This window comes from Sinocyclocheilus anshuiensis, unplaced genomic scaffold, assembly GCF_001515605.1.
Source record: "Sinocyclocheilus anshuiensis isolate Anshui unplaced genomic scaffold, SAMN03320099.WGS_v1.1 scaffold527, whole genome shotgun sequence".
Lineage (NCBI taxonomy): Eukaryota > Metazoa > Chordata > Actinopteri > Cypriniformes > Cyprinidae > Sinocyclocheilus > Sinocyclocheilus anshuiensis.
In genome coordinates this window covers 1220150-1240398 of record NW_015548227.1, presented here as the reverse complement: position 1 = coordinate 1240398, position 20249 = coordinate 1220150, and the positions used below count along the sequence as shown (strand labels likewise).

Genomic DNA, 20249 nt, shown 5'->3' with positions numbered 1-20249 from the left:
GTGTGTGTGTGTGTATATACAGATATATATATATATATATATATACCCCATTGTAAATATTTTATATTTTTTTATTTTAATAAATAATTATTCTTTGTCCAAAAATTAAAAACTAAAATAAAATGTAATATTATGGCAAGATATAATAAAGGCCATTTAAATCAACTGAGTGACTAGTTTTGCTAAGCCTATTCCACCAGAAATGGAGATACATGCTCTGTATGCTCTGTGCCAACTGGGGCGGCATCTAATCATGGAATCGCTTTGATACATAGCTTACGCTCCTCCATAGTGGCAAAAATTAATGCCAGCCCAAGTTTTTAATATCTGTGCTGAGGTCCCTTCTTCCAGCAGGATTTGTTAACATGGTGCCATGTTTCATTTCTGCCTATTAGTGCATGTGAGAGACTTTTAAGAACATAATTAAAGTGGGATGCCCCTGTGGGAGCATTCAGGTAGATTAAACGACTTCATTAGTTTTACGCTACAGCAAGTGTGCGATGTAGCCACCGGACAGAAGCAGCGGTCCGAGGTACAGGGCTTCCCTGCTGGGAGTCGACTGTCAAAGATCGTACAACGCATGCAGATGCATCTTGTTAGCGAGAGTTTTGACAGCCAAGCAGATTATTACCTCGATTCTGTCTGGTTGAGATATTTTTGAGAACGTTTTAAACCAGCTTGGACTAGTTTATAGCATTTGAAATGGCCAGTGCTGGTTCGTTCAATATTTAAAAAAGCCTAAGGTGGTTTGCTGGTCTTAAAGGGTTAGTTCACCCAAAAATGAAAATTAGCCCACAAATGACTCACCCTCAAGTCATCCTAGGTGTATATGACTTTCTTTCAGACGAATCCAGTCAGAGTTATATTAAAAATTGTCTTTGATCTTTCAAGCTGTTTAAAGGGGTCATATGATGCTATTTTAAAGATTATTATTTTGTGTATTTGGTGTAACAGAATATGTTGACATGCTTTAATGTTCAAAAAACACATAATTTTTCAAATACTGTACATTGTTGTAGGTCCTCTATGCCCCGCCTCTCTCAAACGCTTCGTTTTCTACAAAGTCCCTCCTTCCGACAAGCGCAGTCTGCTCTGATTGGCCAACTGACCCAGTGCATTGTGATTGGCCGAACACCACAAGCACTCGTCGGAAATGTAACGCCCCTTACCATAATCGTGAGCTTCAAGCTTTGCATGCATCCGTCCAAAAGAAGTTAAATAAAAAGCGCCCATCCATTAAAAAAAATGTGTCTCACACGACTCCGGGGGGTGAACAAAGGCCTCCTGTAGCGAATCGATGAGTTTTTGTAAGAAAAATATCTATATTCAAAATGTAATAATCACTTTAATGTAGCTAGCGCCAACAGTCCTACACGGAAGCAGCTCCGGTGAGTCTCGTAAAAACCAACGTTTGTTAACAGGAGCAAAAGAAGCAAAGTTTCCTTACTTTAGCAAAGGAAAACCAGTCTCCTCTTGGCTTATATCGAAATCCTCCGACATTCTTCTTTACAAATCCTCGTTTTGTACTTCTAATTATTGACTGTTGTTTTGATCTCTCCCCTGCGCTTCCGTGTGTGTCACTTCTGAGTGGCGCATGTGCAAAGCTGACCTCATACATCATCCGCCCGGAGCTGCTTCTGTGTACCTCTGTTGGCGCAAGCTACATTAAAGTGATTATTACGTTTTGAATATGGATATTTTTCTTACAAAAACGCATCGATTCGCTACAGGAGGCCTTTGTTCACCAACTAGATAATAATTAGATAATGTCTAATTTGCATATTTAAACATAACTAATATAAAATACTGGGGATGAATGGTAATATCTATGTGAGACACTTTTTTTTATGGATGGGTGCTTTTTATTTAACTTCTTTTGGACTGATGCATGCAACACCCGCTGAGTGGCATTAAACAGCTTGAAAGATCAAAGACAATTTTTTATATAACTCTGACTGGATTCGTCTGAAAGATGAAAGTCATATACACCTAGGATGACTTGAGGGTGAGTAATTTGTGGGCTAATTTTCATTTTTGGGTGAACTAACCCTTTAACTGGTCTGATTTAAAGGGATAGTTCACCACAAAAATTTAAATTCTGTTATTATTTACTCACCTTGAAGTTGTTCTAAACCTGTATGCGTTTCTTTCTTCTGTTTAACACATAAGAAGCTGTTTTGGTAACCAAACAGTTGTTGGTAGCCATTGATTTGCATAGTATTTATATAAGTCAATGGCTACCAGCAACTGTTTGATTAAATCACATAAGTTGTAATCAGATAAGACCAGTAAACCACCTTAGGATGGTTTAAGCAGTTTTCAACAGCGTTGCTGTCTTTTCATGCACTGGTAAATTTTGAGATTTTGGGCTATTTGGCTTTTCATCACATGTTTTTTTTTTTTTTTTTCAAACTAGTGGGAATGAAATGCAAAATAGACTTTTAATTGTTTATTTTTCCTCCGGCGCTGAGTCAGACATCTCCACTTTAGTAGCACTTACATGCATCAAACTTTAGAGTTTTATTCCTGACTGTAATTCTCCTAACTACAGTATATTCTGAAGGTTTTTACAGAGGGGTTTGTTCATCTGCTTGTTTGTTCATATATACATTTGTCGGATTGTAGCACCACAACAGCAGTCACTAAAGCCTGCTGTTAATAAACTTCTGCAAATGGATTCTAACGGCACCTCAGCCTCGTTGCTACACAGATTTTATACACCATTATTGTTTTTTTCTGTCTGATGACAGTATTTTCTTATTTATAGAGTAATAAAAAGAGATATCAAAAATGCCTTTGGTAAAAACTCAAGCATGGCAACAAAATGCAAGACAATTTTGGCTTTATTTAATGTTCAGATTTCTGTACTGTAAATTTATGAAAATAAGTACATATTTAATTAGATAATGTCTAATTTGCATATTTAAACATAACTTGTAATATAAAAAACTGGGGATGAATGATAATATCTATTAGTAAAAATTTACTCTATTTATTTTTTATTTTCTTCTTTTTTTTGTGAACACTTATTTACTTTTGTTAACAAAATTGACTTTGATATATCTGCTGATAACAAAGTATTGAAATATATCTTGCTATTTTGTATAGTAAGCACTCACTTTATTAATATAATTATTTGGTTGTTTGGTTATTTATCTATTATTTTTCCACTTTCTGTTAATTCAGGGTTGTGGAACGGGGTGGGGGGAAAAAAAAACATAATTATGTAATTGTTAGAATTTTTTTTGTTTAAACATGTTTGAAACATTAATAAATAAAGTGCAAAAAAAAAAAAAATTACTCTATTCACCTGGAGTGTCTTTCCTTAAAGGAATAACAAACTAATTCATTAAATTTTTTACTTAAAATTTGATTCCTCTACTTAAAATATTGCTTTCTGCAGTGAAAAAGTTGTCTTCTCTGAATCAGGAGAGAAATATGCACAGATCAAGCACCGTATATAAGCGAAAATGGTCCAGAACACTACTGGAGGAAGTGATGGCTTAAAATGAAAATAACATGATGGATTTGTTGATGAAGAAACAAACTCATCTAGATCTTGGATGGCCTGAGGTTACGTAAAATTTCCATTTTGGGCTGAACTATTCCTTTAAGATCCAGTCAAAACTACAATAAATCAAACAAAAACATGCCTTTTACTAGTATTTTATCTCATCTGTGTTGTTTTTTTCAGCAGGAAGGAAGTTAACATTTCAGAAATACCTTTTAGAAGAAGTTCTAACTAATCATTTGAATTATGTTTGTAACAAACGTTCGTAGTTCGGGAAGAAGGAGGCGGGAACCGGCGAACATTTAAAACTTTAATAAAATAAACAAACACAAAACGAAAGTAAAGCGGCAGCCCCTCACGGACGACTGCCGCACACAAAACCCAAAATAAAGTCCAGGCCTGGTCCTCTCTCGTCCAACACTGTCGTCACTCCTCCTTTTATCCTTCCTGAGCTCCTCCGTGGGTGAGTGGCACATTAGCATTTACTCCACCGGCCTCGCTCCGTTCCCACGGCCCCGCCCCTCTCGTCACATACCCCCATCGCCCCTCGCAGGCCGGGGGGTACCGCCCCTCTCGTCACAATGTTTAATCATTTATTCATGTCTTTTTTCCATATCCCGGACAGCGTAGTCTATCTGCGCAATCACGAGGATTCTCCAAGTCAATAAAGTCACCGGCTGCATTTCTCCTTCTACTGTTAATGACTCTTCAAGAGTTTAGACAAGTCTCCAATTTAGACAAGTTGGTCTCCATCTATGAAGCACGTAGAAACAGGCACCACTTTTCTTGAGTAAATTGATCTGATAGCAATTACCCTCCTGCGCTTAGAAAGTTTAAGATGAGATCTTTGGAGGACACAGCCTAACCACAACTATAGACAATAAGATTAAGGGCCAAAATAGAAAACAGAAGCAAAATTGGATCCGCGTCCACACAGACCCATACACACATATATAACTGTATGTATATTAATGCAAGTATTTGAGAGTATACTAGATAATAGACTCGTGCTCTACGCCACACAGTGTAGTTAATATCAGATTGCGAGCCACAAACAATTAACTCCTTACGGCCCTCTTATATATCCATTAAAAGCCTCCCTCTGGGATAAACAGACATTTTTACACATGGCCGGTTTCGAATTAGGCTGCTTTCTTCAGGCCAACACAAGCCATTTTCACAAATTAAGATATGCTTGTGTGTCAAAGGTATATGGTTATTTTGTGCATAGGGGGGTTGTGTTTGTGGGCATTATAACTCATGCACTTCTTCTAATAGCCTTGGGATCAATTAAATAAATAGTTCAATGAAAGTTTTGTCCTCATTTAGCCCTATATCACCCTAACCCTGTATTATTTCCTTACATTATATACACTTACATATACACATCAATTTAAGATGTGTTAGAATATAAAATGTAGATCTATTTGGATTACAGCATTTTAACATGAACTAAGTTAACTAACTATAAGTTATAAATAAAACAAAGATTATTGGAGGTCATTGTTTTTTACAAGAAAATACTATTTCACTCTTTCTGCTTCAATATTTCACATTTAACTCATTTTCTAACAGTTGTTTCTATTCATTTTTTCATTTTTCATTTTGTTTCTATTCATTTTTAATTTACTAACAGTTGTTTCTATTCATATTCAATCAAGTCATATTAACTGTGTTTTGACTTCATTGTATAAATCACTATTTTATTTAGTTATTTGAAAAAAAAAAAAAACATCAACTCTGAAATTCTGTCTAACATCTAATTTTGTTTCACAGAAGAGTAAAAAATATTTGGTCGGAATGACACAAGGGTGAGTAAATGGATAGCATTTTTTTTTTTATTTTTTGGGTGCACTGTTCCTTTAAATCTACAGAGGAGACATTTAACAAAACCGCAGACGTTATTATGACTGAAAAGTAAGTATATGCAGGTAAATCCTTGTATTGTAATGCAAAATATGATCCACGCTGTTTGAAATCAAAGACCTTTCTATTTAATGACTATCAAAAGGTCATGTCTGTGTTCGCTGTTATTGCACTCTAGGTTCTGCTTGAATTTCATGCATGAATTGGCATTTTGATAGTCAGAGCTGAAGCTTGAAGGCCCGAAAGTTTGCGAGCAGTTCTTCTTCTCCCCTTCTTATCCGTCCTTATTTATTTCTTTATTTATTTTTACCCTCTGGTTGTTCGATCTTGAGACTCATTCCCATGTGGTTTGAGGGCCAGTCAGCATTAGGTCTTATCGTGCTGCTGGGATTTTTGCCTGGGGATGGATTGGCCGGCTCCAAATGTCACTAACCTTGATTAATGTCACCCCTAAAAGTGCTGTCATGAAAAAAAAAATGCAGAAGTTTTTGCTTTATGATTTGAGAGAAATAATACAGCAGGTACTGTACACAACCTGTGGAAAATCTTTACCTTTTGATAATTAAAAGGCAAAGTGCATCACAATGCAAAGCTTCCTCCTCCTCAGTCCATCCAGAAGAGAAAGGCTGCAAAAACAGGTCTTTCAGAAATCAGCTTCATGGTAAAAGCTCCAGAGAGAACTGATTTTTAATGCTAACATTCAAGCAGCTCAAGGATTTCAGTCTTGACATGAACATGAGCTGATGTGCCTCAGAGGAGCATTTCTTGCCTTAGGTGTGAGATGTAATGAATTAAATGTATTCTTTGAAATAAATTAAATTGATGTGTTTGCATGCACATCAATTAAATTATTTTTTTTGGGAATAAATTAATACTTTTATCCAGCAGGGATGCATTAAAAGTGACAGTAAAGAAAAAAGTTATATTTCAAATAAATGTTCTTTTGAACTTTCTATTCATCACAGAATTCTGAAAAAAGTATCACTGTTTTTACAAAAATATGAAGCAGCAAGGATGTTTTCATCATTGATAATAATAATAAAAAATGTTTCTTCAGCAGCAAATCAGCATATTAGAATGATTTCTGAAGGATCGTGTGACACTGAAGACTGGAGTAATGATGCTGAAAATTCAGCTTTGCATCATTGTTGCATCATTGCATCATTATCGTTATTGTAAATTATAATAATATTTCAGAATATTACAGTATTTTTGATCAAATAGATGCAGCGTAGTTAAGTGCCGATTTTAGGAAGGGAATGAGAGGAAAGACATTTCTAATTATAATAAATGTTTAGAGACCTATAGTCGTTAAATTTAGTATGCCACTTTTTTTAATCAGTTCCATAATGTTTCTTTGGATGTGTCTTGTACCTATTGTTTTTTCCCCAAATTTTAATTACTTGAATTTATTTTAATAAAAATTTTAAAAATTGCAAATACTATAAATGTTCCTTTTATGAAAGGTCTAAGGAGAAAATGAATGGAAAAAATACTTCCAGAGCACTTGAAAAAAATAGGTGGTCACTGTTGCCATTATTCATGAGCTCATTAACATAAGGCCACCCACTTTTAAATATTTATGCTTATTCATCAACTACTACTAGAGTTGTGATTGGTTATCCAAACAACAGAGGTGAGTTAGATCTTTTAAAAAATAAGTTTTAAAGGTACAGTAGCAAAAACAGTCTGTTAACAGGGTCAAAAAGAACATGACTGTTTCTGGTGCAAGAAACTTTGACTGAAATTATAATTAGACTTATTGGACTTAATAACAATGCACTTTTGTTAGGCCTTTTAGGGATTTAGCCATTATGTAATGTTAAAACAACAAAGCAGAAATGTTTGCGTTGTATATTAGAGGCTGAATGAGAACATCTGTTTGTCTGGACCCTGAGCAATCAGTAACCCCTTCAGCGGAGAGAGGGACGTTTACAGCACGTGTGTTTGGAGGACCTGTGATAGAGTGCCCCATTTCCAGCTATGATTTAACTGACAGAATCATTCATCACTCAGACAATCCTCCCAGCTCATTAGCAGCTGTTGTTTGGCTCCCATAAGAGTTCTGAGGGTGTTTGAGAGCATAAAGAGTGTTTCCGTGTGTGTTTTTGTGAATATTCCTGGATCCTCTCTTGGTCTCTTAAAGAAATAGTTTGCCTAAATTAAGATCCATTATTCACTCACTCTCATGTCACTGCTGTCGTGTTACTCAGAATAAAGTTTGAAAAAGATGAGGGTGAGTATATGATGACAGAATTTTCATTTTGGGTGAACTATTCCTTTAAAAGTCATAAGGTCAAATATTTTACCAAGACATAATCAGAAATAATTTTTTGCATAACGCCACATCTTGTAATCTTTGGACAAAAAGATTATTATTATTAGTAGTAGTAGTAGTAGTAGTAGTAGTATTAAAAAAAGAGTGAATATATTAAGCAATTCTTTCAATGTTTTATGTTATTTTGGGGGAAAAAAGTACATTTTTGTGGTTAACGTTTTATTGTACTCCAGCGGTGTAACTGTGGGCATGATATATTTACAACTTTATATTATATTATATTATATTATATTTTTATTTAGATTATTGTTTTCTATTGACTAATCTTAGAAGAAATAATCCAACACATCTAATATATAATATTATAATAATAATCAATATAATAAATATAATAAATAAACAGTAAATCTTTTTAATGTTTTGATATTTTAGCCAAATTGAAATTTATGAGGTTACATTTTTAATGTACTCCATTTACAGGTTTTAACAACTATTATATTATATTATATTATATTTTTAAGTATTTTTTGTTTTACTTCATTTTAATTTTAATAAATTTTATGATAATTTAATGTTGAATGTTTCTTTATGAAATGTGTAATTACGCCAACCTGGTTTGCAACACTGACTGTGGAAAGACACCCATTCATGATCATTTAGTTGAGCATATGAAGTTACACTACAGTAAATAAAAACATTTTATTCGTGCCAATGCTTGAATCACCTTGTTCTCCTACAAGAGTTTGTATAGTCTGGTCATGAAAAACACCAAGGTGGTTATTCTTTTCAACCATATTTATTTAACCATCTACTCAAAGAGTAAAAATCAAGGTCAGCATACAATGGCTGTAAATATTCATTAAAATTTATAGTAATGCAAATGTGGATGCAAGGAGAGCGGCGCTCTGACAGGTACTGACAAACCAAACAGTGTGCCAATGTGCAAAAAACCCCAGTAGATTGCCGCAGCCCTAATGTAGTGTATGTAAACACCGCCGGATAAAGAGCAGCAGAGTCTCTTCTCACCCCTCGTGCTTTTTTAACCCTTATCTGCTTTGAAAAGAGACTTACTAAGTAGAAAGAGTCTTAAAAGCCCAAATGGAAAAGGTCACCAAAGTTCCTCATGATTAACTCACGTCTGTCTGTCGGTGTGTATGTTGAATGTGCGCTTCTGATTGTGTTGCCAGAGGTAGTCTGTCAAAATCTTCAAAGCGTGTAGACGTCACTGTACTCCATGAGCGTACGGCCACAATGTTTATCGTGACCTGCTTTTCAACTCAGGAGCTTTTCAAAAAAACATCAAGGGAGGGAAGGATTAATCGAATCAAGCCAAAAGAGAAAACAGACATGGATAAATACTGCAAGAAGGAATACTTTTTGGACTCCCTGGGGTTTCTGTCAGTGGAGATAAAAAACTTGCTATCGCTCTATGTTAATTCTCAATTCTTCCCTCAGATCTCTCTCCCATGAACTTGTTGTCCTTACTTGTCCTCATTTTGGAAACTCTGAACCGCTACACTTGAGAGTGACAGTGTTGCGTTGCATGTTCACAACTTGTTGCACTTCATTTTGTTAAAAATAATGTTAATAAAAATGTCATTTGCAACCCTTTTTACTTCCATAATGTGATGCATTTCTCAGTTAAACAGGATATCCAATGACAGAGGATATACACTCTTAAAAAATAAAGGAATAAAGGTTAGTGTAAAAACATTTTAATAGTCTAAAGAACATTAAGAACCTTTCCTAAAAAGTTCCTTGGATTTAAAAGCTTCTGTCAAAAAATATCCAGGCTTTGGCACGTGCTATGTGAGAATTTTTTTTATATATATATATATATATATATATAGATATATATATATATAGATATATATTATGGACATGATTCAAAAAGGATAAATGGTCCTGAAAAAAATAAAAATTGTTGTTCGCAGTCAAAAAATGGAAATTAATGGGAAGCGAATTTCATCTAGTAGAAACGTTTGGTACTGCGCCCCAAACAAAATCTTACTGAAAGATAATTTTTTTAAATATCAACTGCAAATTTGGAACACAGCTTTATTTTTACACAGATTTATGGCTTTGATGTATACTCAAGTCAAAATATTTATGACCGTTTAAGTTGGATATTTCATTTTCAGGTCTATGCACAAAAAGTGGTTAACAGGTAATAAGTGGATCTTAATTATTCCATAAATAAGTTCAAGTAACATAAAATCCCCTAAAAATACAAAATATTAAATAAAAAACATTATCAAACTAAAATATAGTACATTCATTTGGTTAAAATAAAAACAAGTTTTATGAACATCTAAGCAGCAAAGAAGCAGTAGATTGTGGATTGTTTTGAGTTAAACTCTGTTTCTGTGTTTCCTGTTAGCATGTGAGGTGGGCTTCTACAAGCCAGTGGCAGGAGATCAGCTCTGTGGGAAATGTCCCCTCCACAGTCACTCTGAGACTCGAGCAGCTCTAACCTGCCCGTGTGATGCCAACTTCTATCGTTCCTATACAGATCCACCTGCTTCTCCCTGCACAAGTGAGTCTTCATGTTTGCAAATCATCAAACCAAGAAATCTTCTAACTTTGATTTCATTTTTAGATACAGTGGCCCAGAAAAGTATTTGAAAACACATATATGAATGTCAATGCATAACATATGTAATATGTAAAACATTTCAAATGCTGCAGGATCTTTTCTCTTCACCAACTTCACTTTACTTTATAATTTTTGAAGTTTTAGTCTTTTAATCAGCTGGGTTTTTTTGTTGATTTTTGCTAGATTTACAACAGGTCATTGCAATAAATATGTAAAAAAAAAAATTTTTCTTTATTTCTTTTTATTTTATGCATTATATACATGTCTTATAATATAAATAATTTTGGATAAATAAAATGGATAAAATAAAATAATTTTTATTTTATTTTTTTTATTTTAGGTTTACACTTAAAAAATGTGTTTGTGCAATCTGTAAAACAAATTTAAATATTTTGAAATTCATTTAATTATAATAATATTTTAAGTGTAACCTATAATTAAGAACTGTCTAACTTCACCCTCCCCGCAGGACCTCCGTCAGCTCCAGTAAACATCATCTCATCTGTGAACGGCACCTCGGTCAGTCTGGAGTGGGGTTCACCTTTGGACACAGGAGGACGCAGTGATGTCATCTATGACGTCCTTTGCCAGAAGTGCGACAAAGATGGGACACAGTGTGAGGACTGTCGGGTGGGTGCCAGAGGGGGTAACGGGGTGGGGAATGGCAATGGAGGAGCTGCAGACGCCAATGGAGCTGTTAGTGGGACAGTTGGAGGAGGAGGACCTGGAGTGAATGGGGTCATGGTGGCCCGGACAGGAGCAGCCCTGGTGCGCTTTATCCCTCAGCAGATGGGACTTACAGAAGCATGGGTGACGGTGTTGAATCTCGCCGCTCACAATAACTACACCTTCCGTATTGTTGCTCTGAATGGAGTCACGCACTCGAGCAACGAGCCCCCACAGTCTGTGACGGTCAATATCACCACAAACCAGGCAGGTAGGAGACACTAATGGGTCATTAAAGTTTGATTGCATTTATTATTTACATAATTCCTAAAACACTGCAGCTTGAAAATCAAGGTCTTACTAGACTAAGGTCTAGTCTAGTCTACTAGGCTCTAGCCTACTAGCCTAGTCAAAAGCGAGCTGACTTGTCCATGATGTGTTTTGAAACTTGGTCAACCTCAGCCTCTAACAAGGTTGAAATAGGCCCCACCAGTTATTAATCTAACTTATTAACCACCTAAAGTAATTTGGACCTGCTATTGACCATAATTGACCAGTTTTAAACAAATTAAACAATGTAGTCTAACCAGGTTGATCTCAACCAAACCAGCTAATAATCTAACTCATGAACCAATTAGCTTGAACTAGGTAATGACCATAAATGACGAGTTTTGAACAGCTTAGTCAATGTGGTCTACCAGTCCTAATCAGGTTGACCTCAACTAAACCAGCTATTAATCTAACTGATCAAGCACCTAGACTAGTTTGAGCTAGCCAAAGATCATGAATAACCAGTTTTGAACAGCTTAGTCAAGGTTGTCTACCAGCCCTAACCAGGTTGACCTCTGCTTCATCCTCTAGCTGATCAACCACCTAAACTAGTTTGAACCGCCTAATGACTATAAATGACCAGTTTTAAAGATTTTAGTTTAGGTACCAGTTTAGGCACCAGCCCAAACCAGGTTGACCGCTGCTTCATCAGTAAGCTAGTCTAGCTGATCATTCACCTAAACAAGTTTGAACCAGCTAATAACCAAAAATAACCAGTTTTGAAATAATCTAAAAACAGCTAGAGACCATCTAAAGCTGGTATGAATAACCAGATTTGAACAGCTTAGTCAAGGTTGTCTGCCAATCCTAGCCAGGATGACTCAATCAGCAAGCTAGTCTAGCTGATTAACCACCTAAACTAGTTTGAACCACCTAATAACGATAAATGGCCAGTTTTAAAGTTTAGTTCAGGTACCAGTTTAGGCACCATCCCTAACCAAGGTTGACCTCTGTGCCATCAGCAGTCTAGTCTAACTGATCATCTGAAGGTGGTCTGCTAACCCTATACAGGTTAATCTTGACTCCACCAGCTAGTGTACTTGTTAATCAACCACCTAAACTAGCTTCAGCCAGCTAATAAGCATAAACAACCAGTTCTGAACAGCTAGAAACCATCTAAAGCTGGTAGTATCTGTATTTTATATCAGAAATAAAACGTTAGATTTCATTGTTCCTCATAAATAATATAATTAAAATTGTTGTAGAATGAATCTGCTGTCTTACTGAAGTAACCCTCATGTCTTTATTTTCACAGCTCCGTCTCAAGTGATGGCCATCCGACAAGAAAACGCCAGTCAGAACAGCGTCACTCTTTTCTGGCACGAACCAGTGCAGCCCAATGGAGTCATATTAGAATATGACATTAAATATTATGAAAAGGTAATTCCTTCATCAGAGTGAATACACTCCAGGTCCTAAAAGAGTGATATTTATTAATTAACAGAGAAGGTCTCATCACTGAATAGCTTGACGGCGTGTCCCGCTTAATGAAGGGTCACATTTTATAGACTAGCCTGGAGTCAAATATCTCAGTTTAACCATTTGCTTTATTGGCAGCTCAGGCTAATTGAAAGGAAATTACCAGCCAATAGCGCTCTCAGACTGTTTTGGCGAGATTATTTAACGTGACATTGAAGGCAAACACAGCGAGCCCTGCCAAACACTGGAGGGAACTTAATTGTCGCGTGAGCTGGGAGCTTTGCTGCCTAATGGCGCAAAAGAGATCTCAGCTGTGACAGAGAATTAGTATACGGTGCCTAGTCAACAATGCCGCTATGTAAATATGATTTACGTGCAATCCCTGTTTGCCGAGCTGCTGCCCGTGTGCTGATTCCTGGGGAATGGTGCTTAAGAAAGTCCACGCTGTGGTTTTTGATGGATATGCGGCGCTGGCGGTCTCCTCGGGGGACAGAGGAGCATCAAAGGTTTTTTAACAAAGCGAAATGCTTCGGAGGGGACAGAGTTCACGGATGCAGTGAGGTGAAGCGGGGAATGCTAACAGATTAGTGAGCACTTCAGTTTAATCGGTCCAATCCTCCAGCCTGGCTCTCAAAACATGATTTTGTCAGGTCCTGGTGTGAATTGTCCACTACTGTCTATATTTATGGATTGTAATTACGTAAATGACCTTAAATAGACTCTTTATTTGAATATACCCTCTCATTGTCTTATTTGCCCGTTTTTACAGGACAACGAGCAGCAAAGCTATGCTACACTGAAGTCAAAGAACACCAGCGCTAAAGTTTCAGGTCTGAAGCCCGGCACGAGCTACATCTTCCAGATTCGGGCCAGAACCTCGGCTGGCTGTGGGAGATTCAGCCAGTCAGTGGAGATACAGACCGGCAAAGCAAGTGAGTGTTCAATTATTACCAGTGCTACGGACATGAATTATACTTAAAGGGGTCATATAATGCTACATGCACTTTTACAAGTTTGTTTTTGAAGGGAATGCGCCCCTGATTCTACATAAATGTGTCTCTGTTCGCGCGAATCATTTGTGATCCAGCTTCACCTACAGAAGAAGTGAGTGTAAGGTTTTTTTAATGAATCTTTGCAAATCGCCTTTCCTAATAATGTGCTAATTAGCAAGTTTCACGATGAATGCGGCTAAAGTAAACAGTCTCTCTGAGAGCGGCTCGGAAGAGAGGGGCGGGGTCAGCAGAGCTCATTAACATTTAAAGGAAAATGCTACAAAAAAACGGCTTGATCTGAAAAGAGCTGTTTTTGACAGGGTAGAAAAGGTGTTTTTTACACTACCATTGAGAAATTTTAACCAAACTATGTTACAGACTTTTCATTAAGACCCTAAAGAATCATATCAACTTGTGGAAAATGGGCATCCTATGACCCCTTTAAACAATGCAGATTGTTGAGGAGAGACGTGCCATTATTTATCAAGATAATTGGACTTAACTCATTTTATAAATATTTTTGTGAATGTCTTTAAGTGTGAACAAAACATAGGACACAGCTGTGAAACCTTCTATATATTTTTCGATTAATCTAATCCTTCTAGGAACATAGTTGTAATGTTTATGTTCCTTTACATATTTATATTTATTTATGTTTATGTATATTTTTTAGCTTAATTGTTATATATTTTTAATAATAAATGTATGTGTTCATATATTAATTTAATAATGTTTCATATTTTTAAATGTTTTTCAAAATTATTAAATGTTTAATATTTCTAATGCATGAACATGACACATAAAAACATGAAATATTGAGTTAGGAGTGAGTTATAATATAATATGAGTCATAATTCCACTAAAATAAAGAGAACATTGAATGAAATGGTACATTTAATCTCTTCCTAAACAGGATATAGTTAAAATGTTTATTTGTTTTAGTACATATTTATATTGGTTTATGATTATTTTTAGATTAATATATTTTTTACATTTTTAGTTTATGTATAAATTAATTTATTATTTTAAATATGATTATACATTGAAAATTATATTTTAATTGTACATTTTTAAATGTATTAAAATAGGTATTTTATATATTAAAAATATTTTTAATATATTTTTTGAATGAAAATATGTTGGAAGAAGTGAGCTTTAATGTCATAATTTTGAAAATCTAATTCTATGGTATATTTGTGTTAAGAAAATCCTAGTGTCTCTCATTAATCTTAAAGTGTCTCAAATCAGTGTCCTCATGGCATCTCCACTGGCATATCAAGCACCAAAAATACAAATGTACACATTATACCTTCAGTTTAAACTAATTGTTTTCATGTGTTTCATGTGTTGTTTTCATTGTACACAAACGCACATTTCTGGCCGAACGTCTCCTGCAGTGAGAAAACCGGTGATCATTTAGAGTGTTTAATGATGTGTTTGTTTTGATATTTGGTTTTTTGTTTTTCTCCACCAGTTCCCCTGCGAAATACTAACATGACGATTATCTGGATCTGCATGGCTTCGGTAACGGGACTGGTGACATTTCTGGCCGTTGTCATCTGCAGAAAACGGCAAGAGGAGTACTTTGAATTGTCTGCATTCATTTTCCCTGCTTTATTCTGTTACATATGTTAAAGGGATAGTACATCTAAAAATACATTCTGTCATCATTTACTCACCCTCCTATCTTCTAAACCTGTATGACTTTCTTTCTTTCTTTGACTGAATCACTGACTGAATGAGCTCAACTTTTGAATAATTCAGACTGGTTTTGTGAACTGGAGCAAATGATTCATTGAAAAAATTTGACTCAAAAGAGTGATCCATTCACAAATCAGATATATCTATTTGTCTCATAAACGTGCCAAGAAGAGTAGGGTGGATGTTCAGATTTTAGGTGACATATTTTGCTGTTATATATCTTCAGAAGTCATACAGGTTATGAGGATGAGTAAAATTGTCATTTTTGGGTGAATTGTTAATTTAAGAGTATATTCATGCTAGCTTCCCTTCCACTCAAACACCTCTGATTCATACTGTAATTATCTATGAAAGAGGTTCATGGGACTATAGGTACACCCTGAAACACATACCTCACAATGGGAATTAATTTGATTGATTTTGGACTAATAACACTGTGGAAATATCCTTAAGTCATATATAGCACAACAGTGGAATTCCAGTAATAAAAATCCCATTCATTTTCTCCATGCAGAAATCGTATGGACAGACCTACCTTTTGAGACAGACCTACTGGTTAAGTGATAATATACAATAGAAAGCACTGCAAAGTATCATGAAACTCCCATGAAGCATTGTGAATGAAGGAATGTTTGCATAAGTTTTAATATTTTGCTATCAAATTCAAATGTATAATATTTAATACTTGCAATCTTGTACTCGGTAGTTTTTTGTACCACTGTTTCTGATTCGATCGATTCTTTTGTCATTTAAAATACTTGTTTGCTTTGAATCAAATCTTCAATATGATTGATCTCATGATTTCATGATTTGAACTCTTTATTGTAGAATTTTCTGGAATCTATGGAGAAAATGAATGTGAAAACACTGAAAAGTGGGCGGTCTCTGTTGCTCTATTGCTTTTTGATGACAGCAACTTAAAATTTGTGTCAAATAATGAACTTGATTATAATTTATAATCCCTTCAATGAACGGACACTTTTTCTGTTCATTTGATATATACTGTATAAGGCATCGGATTAAGACACAGAGGACGTTTGTTATCCACATTTTACGCACAAGTTAATGAAGTATCGAGTTAATTACGTTTTACATTCTTGTTTGAATATTATTAACATGTGGGTTGTATATGACAAGGCCCCGTTTAAAAAAAAACACAATATTTCTGTTTCTTCTCCTGGTTTGCGTTACAGACGTTGTGGGTACAGCAAAGCTTTCCAGGACTCAGACGAGGAAAAAATGCACTACCAAAATGGCCATGGTACGAGAGACACTCTTTTCCCCCGATGATTTCTCTTTTAATGAATTTTAGGCAGGAAACTATTGCTTTCTTGCTCCAGTATCTTGCTGTAGCTGCTGCCTGGGCCCTTCAGAGATTGTGGCTGTGACTGAAAAATTGCTTTCATGCTGCAATATGTGACCAAATGCTAATTCTGTTTATTCTAGTATCATTTCCAGAAGCCAGATTTTATATTGATCCCCACACATATGAGGACCACTGCCAGGCTGTCCATGAGTTTGCCAGAGAAATTGAAGCGTCCAGGATCAAAATAGAGAAAATCATCGGTTCAGGTATAGCTGTCCTTGGCGATTGTGTGAAATACACCTGGGCACCTGGGGAATACATGAGAAATGCCTGGAAAAAGATCAGCATGATAAAAAGTTTTGCCCAAAGAATATGCAAGATGTTTATCATTTTATTTGAAAAAATAATATAAAACTCTGAAAAACAAATGGACCCACCGGTGACTGACCGTCTTCCTCTGATGTTTTTAGACACAAACAAAAGTGACTCTTCCTGTTTTGAGACCATTTACTTGCTATTAAAGGTCCTCATGATGAAAAAAAATAATTAATAAAAAAATTAATAAAAAAATAAAATCCTGAAGAAAAAAAACATGTTCATTACTTGAAATAAAATAAATATTAACTGAAATAAAATAAAATAAAATACAGTACATAAAACTTCAACTTTTAAACTTAAACCTTTTAGAAATATTTTTTTTAAATACTAAAACTGACAAAAACACAACAAAATTACTAGAACTTTAAAATTTAAATTAAAACACAAAAATAACACTCATACACAGCAAAAAATAAAATTTTTCATAGTATCCTACCCTAAAGGGACCTTTGCAAAAATAAAAAATACACAGACTTTCGCGTGCTCACGAGAAACTTTCGCGTGTGCATGAGAAAACATCGCGTGCTCACGAAAAAGTTTAGCGTGGGCATGAGAAAACATCGAGTGCTCACGAAAAATTTTAGTGTGCACACGAGAAACGTTTCGCAAGCTCACGCATTACAGTTTCCGGTTGCGTCACTCTCTGCCATCTTACAATGAAGAAAACAAAAGCATGAAATATATAATATGGCGTGATTTTACTGACAAATGTTGAAAGCGCACTGTTGTAGCAAGAAAGTGCATTAATATGAAGCGCCAGTGCGAATTTCTCCTCTCGCTCAAAGTGTGCGTGTGTACGCGCTTAAACTGCATCCTGTGCACTCGCAATTATCTTCTTTGCCCTAGACATTAATTATTTTCGCACCTGAACTAAACGTTGTCAAAGGTTATCAACCAATCAAACTTCCACGACTGTCCGATGAAAATGCTACGTGAAATCTAATTGGCTGAGAGGGAACTGCACCTGGAATTCTTTTGACAATCATAGATGGGTCTGCAGTTTATTTACAATGTAATAATATTTAGCCATATTAGTCAAAAGTATATTAGAAATTGCTAAGAATGGGGTGCTTGGATGATTTGTACAAATAAACAACCTAGTAGTCTGTCTGTCTATCTAAATACAACATATTATAGCCTAGCCTGTATGTTTTTTTTAGACACGCTGCATATAAAAGATAAATTTTATGTCATATTATGTCAGATACCTCAACTGAATTTAAAATCAGTGCAATGAATTCTCAATCTGTACAATGATGGCAATAAGTAACAATATAATGTTTCTTATTAAATCAACATCAAATGCTAAATGTAAATGATGCACAAGATATAACACAATAAATGCTGTGATAGAATTGCTGTACTTAGATTTTTTTTTCATGAAAACCCACTTCATATTATCTACACATTCAATGGCACTCTCCTCTAAGACAGTGAAAATACAGTTACTGTATATGATGACAGTTACAGATAACTACATTGTCTGCAAATTCATTAAACCCATAGAATATAATGATATTATGACACATATGAGAAATTCGTTATGGTGGTATATTTGGTCTCCACATTTTAATTATTTAGGGAATAGTGCATCTGACCCTGTCTTAAATCAGAAGATATATTTTTTTTTATATACAGTATTTATTTCAACTTAAGTACACAAGTCATGTATGAACACAATGAATTTTACGAATCATTTTTATTTGTTTAGATAAATCGCTTAGAGGGGTTTGGCCAACCAGTTAGACAGACTAGGTTATTTGTACAAATCATCCAAGCACCCCATTCCTAGCCATTTCTAATATACTTTTGATTAAAATGGCTAAATATTATTACATTGTAAAGAAATTGCAGACCCATCTATGATTTTCCAATAAATTCCAGGTGCAGTTCCCTCTCCGCCAATTAGATTTCAGGTAGCATTTTCATCGGTCAGTCGTGGAAATCTGATTGGTGGATAACCTTTGACAACGTTTAGTCCAGGTGCGAAAATAATTCATTTCCAGCTCACAGGACACAGTTTGAGTGTGCACACACTCACACTTTGAGCGATAGGAGAGAATCGAGATCGCAACGGACATGTTTTAAGTGCGCGGGCACTCTCTGGGTGTGAGCAGAATATATCTGAGGGCACACATCTGGGGCAAGTTCAAGCTCAAACCGGTGTGCACCGTTTTGCTATGGTTTCCGGTTTGAACGACATGTTTCCTGGAAACGGTGTGCAACGGTGTGCAACGGGGTTTGAGATGCGTTTTCTCTTGTTTGGTGGGTGTGTCAAACATGTCAGCCCAATCAGCAGCAACATGTATGTAAACCACGCGGTATTAAAGAGACAGCTCGCACAATGTAATTAACATCCAAATAAATTCACAATAGCATTCTGATCATAACACAGTCTTGGAGGTAAGAAGTGGATTATCCTTCACCTGAAATGTTTGTCTTTTCATTCTGAAATGTGAGGCAAATGTTGGATCACAATAATTAGGAACCACAGTTTCCACAAATCCCTTCACTCGATTGGGATGTTCTCTTTTATTCTGGAGGGCAAAGGCAGTGACTGTAACATTGAGCATATTTTGCAGTATTAAACACGTATTTATACCGATTTCATCATTTATTTGTGTGAAAGCATATTGCTGATTATTGCCATATAATTCACTTAAGTTAATGTTGTTTGTGGTCACAGTTTCATTCGCGGATCCTCAGATACGACTGACTGACCAATATTGATTAGCCTACAACTTGGATACGATTCCTAAAAGTTTCACACCTACAGCACACATTAACAGACATTGATGCACAAACGCGGATATGTTCTACATGTCTACATTATAAAGAATGAATAAACCAGTCTTATAAACTCCTTGATTTCGCTTAAGCAACTTTAAATATAATATTCATGCACAATAAACTATTGTAAAATTTATTTACATCACTCCACAGAATGTAAATTAATAACAGTCATAATAAGCACATTTCCAGTACACGCCTCAGGCTTGCACAGTATGGTCAACTCACTCAACAGAATCTTCGGTAATCCTCGGCAAACTTCGCCACGGCTCATTCGGTTCTTTTTGAGTGCTCGGTAATCCTCGGCAAACTTCGACAGTTGGTTGAACCGGCTCATTCGGTTCTTTTTGAGTTGGACGTGCTACTTCGGCTGTGCGTCCTGCGTCATCTACCCGGAACTAAAGTTTGATTCAGTT

General features: G+C 35.6%; 1 protein-coding gene across 1 annotated transcript in view; it reads left to right on the top strand.

Annotated features, from left to right (window-relative positions):
- The window catches only part of LOC107654448 (ephrin type-A receptor 8-like), a 60225-nt gene that overhangs the window by 30462 nt on the left and 9514 nt on the right, over positions 1–20249 (top strand). The window contains exons 3-9 of the mRNA XM_016441516.1: positions 10036–10191; positions 10721–11188; positions 12503–12627; positions 13436–13598; positions 15133–15229; positions 16553–16620; positions 16806–16931. Coding sequence (XP_016297002.1) covers positions 10036–10191; positions 10721–11188; positions 12503–12627; positions 13436–13598; positions 15133–15229; positions 16553–16620; positions 16806–16931 — 1203 coding nt within the window. The remainder of the gene's footprint in view (positions 1–10035; positions 10192–10720; positions 11189–12502; positions 12628–13435; positions 13599–15132; positions 15230–16552; positions 16621–16805; positions 16932–20249) is intronic.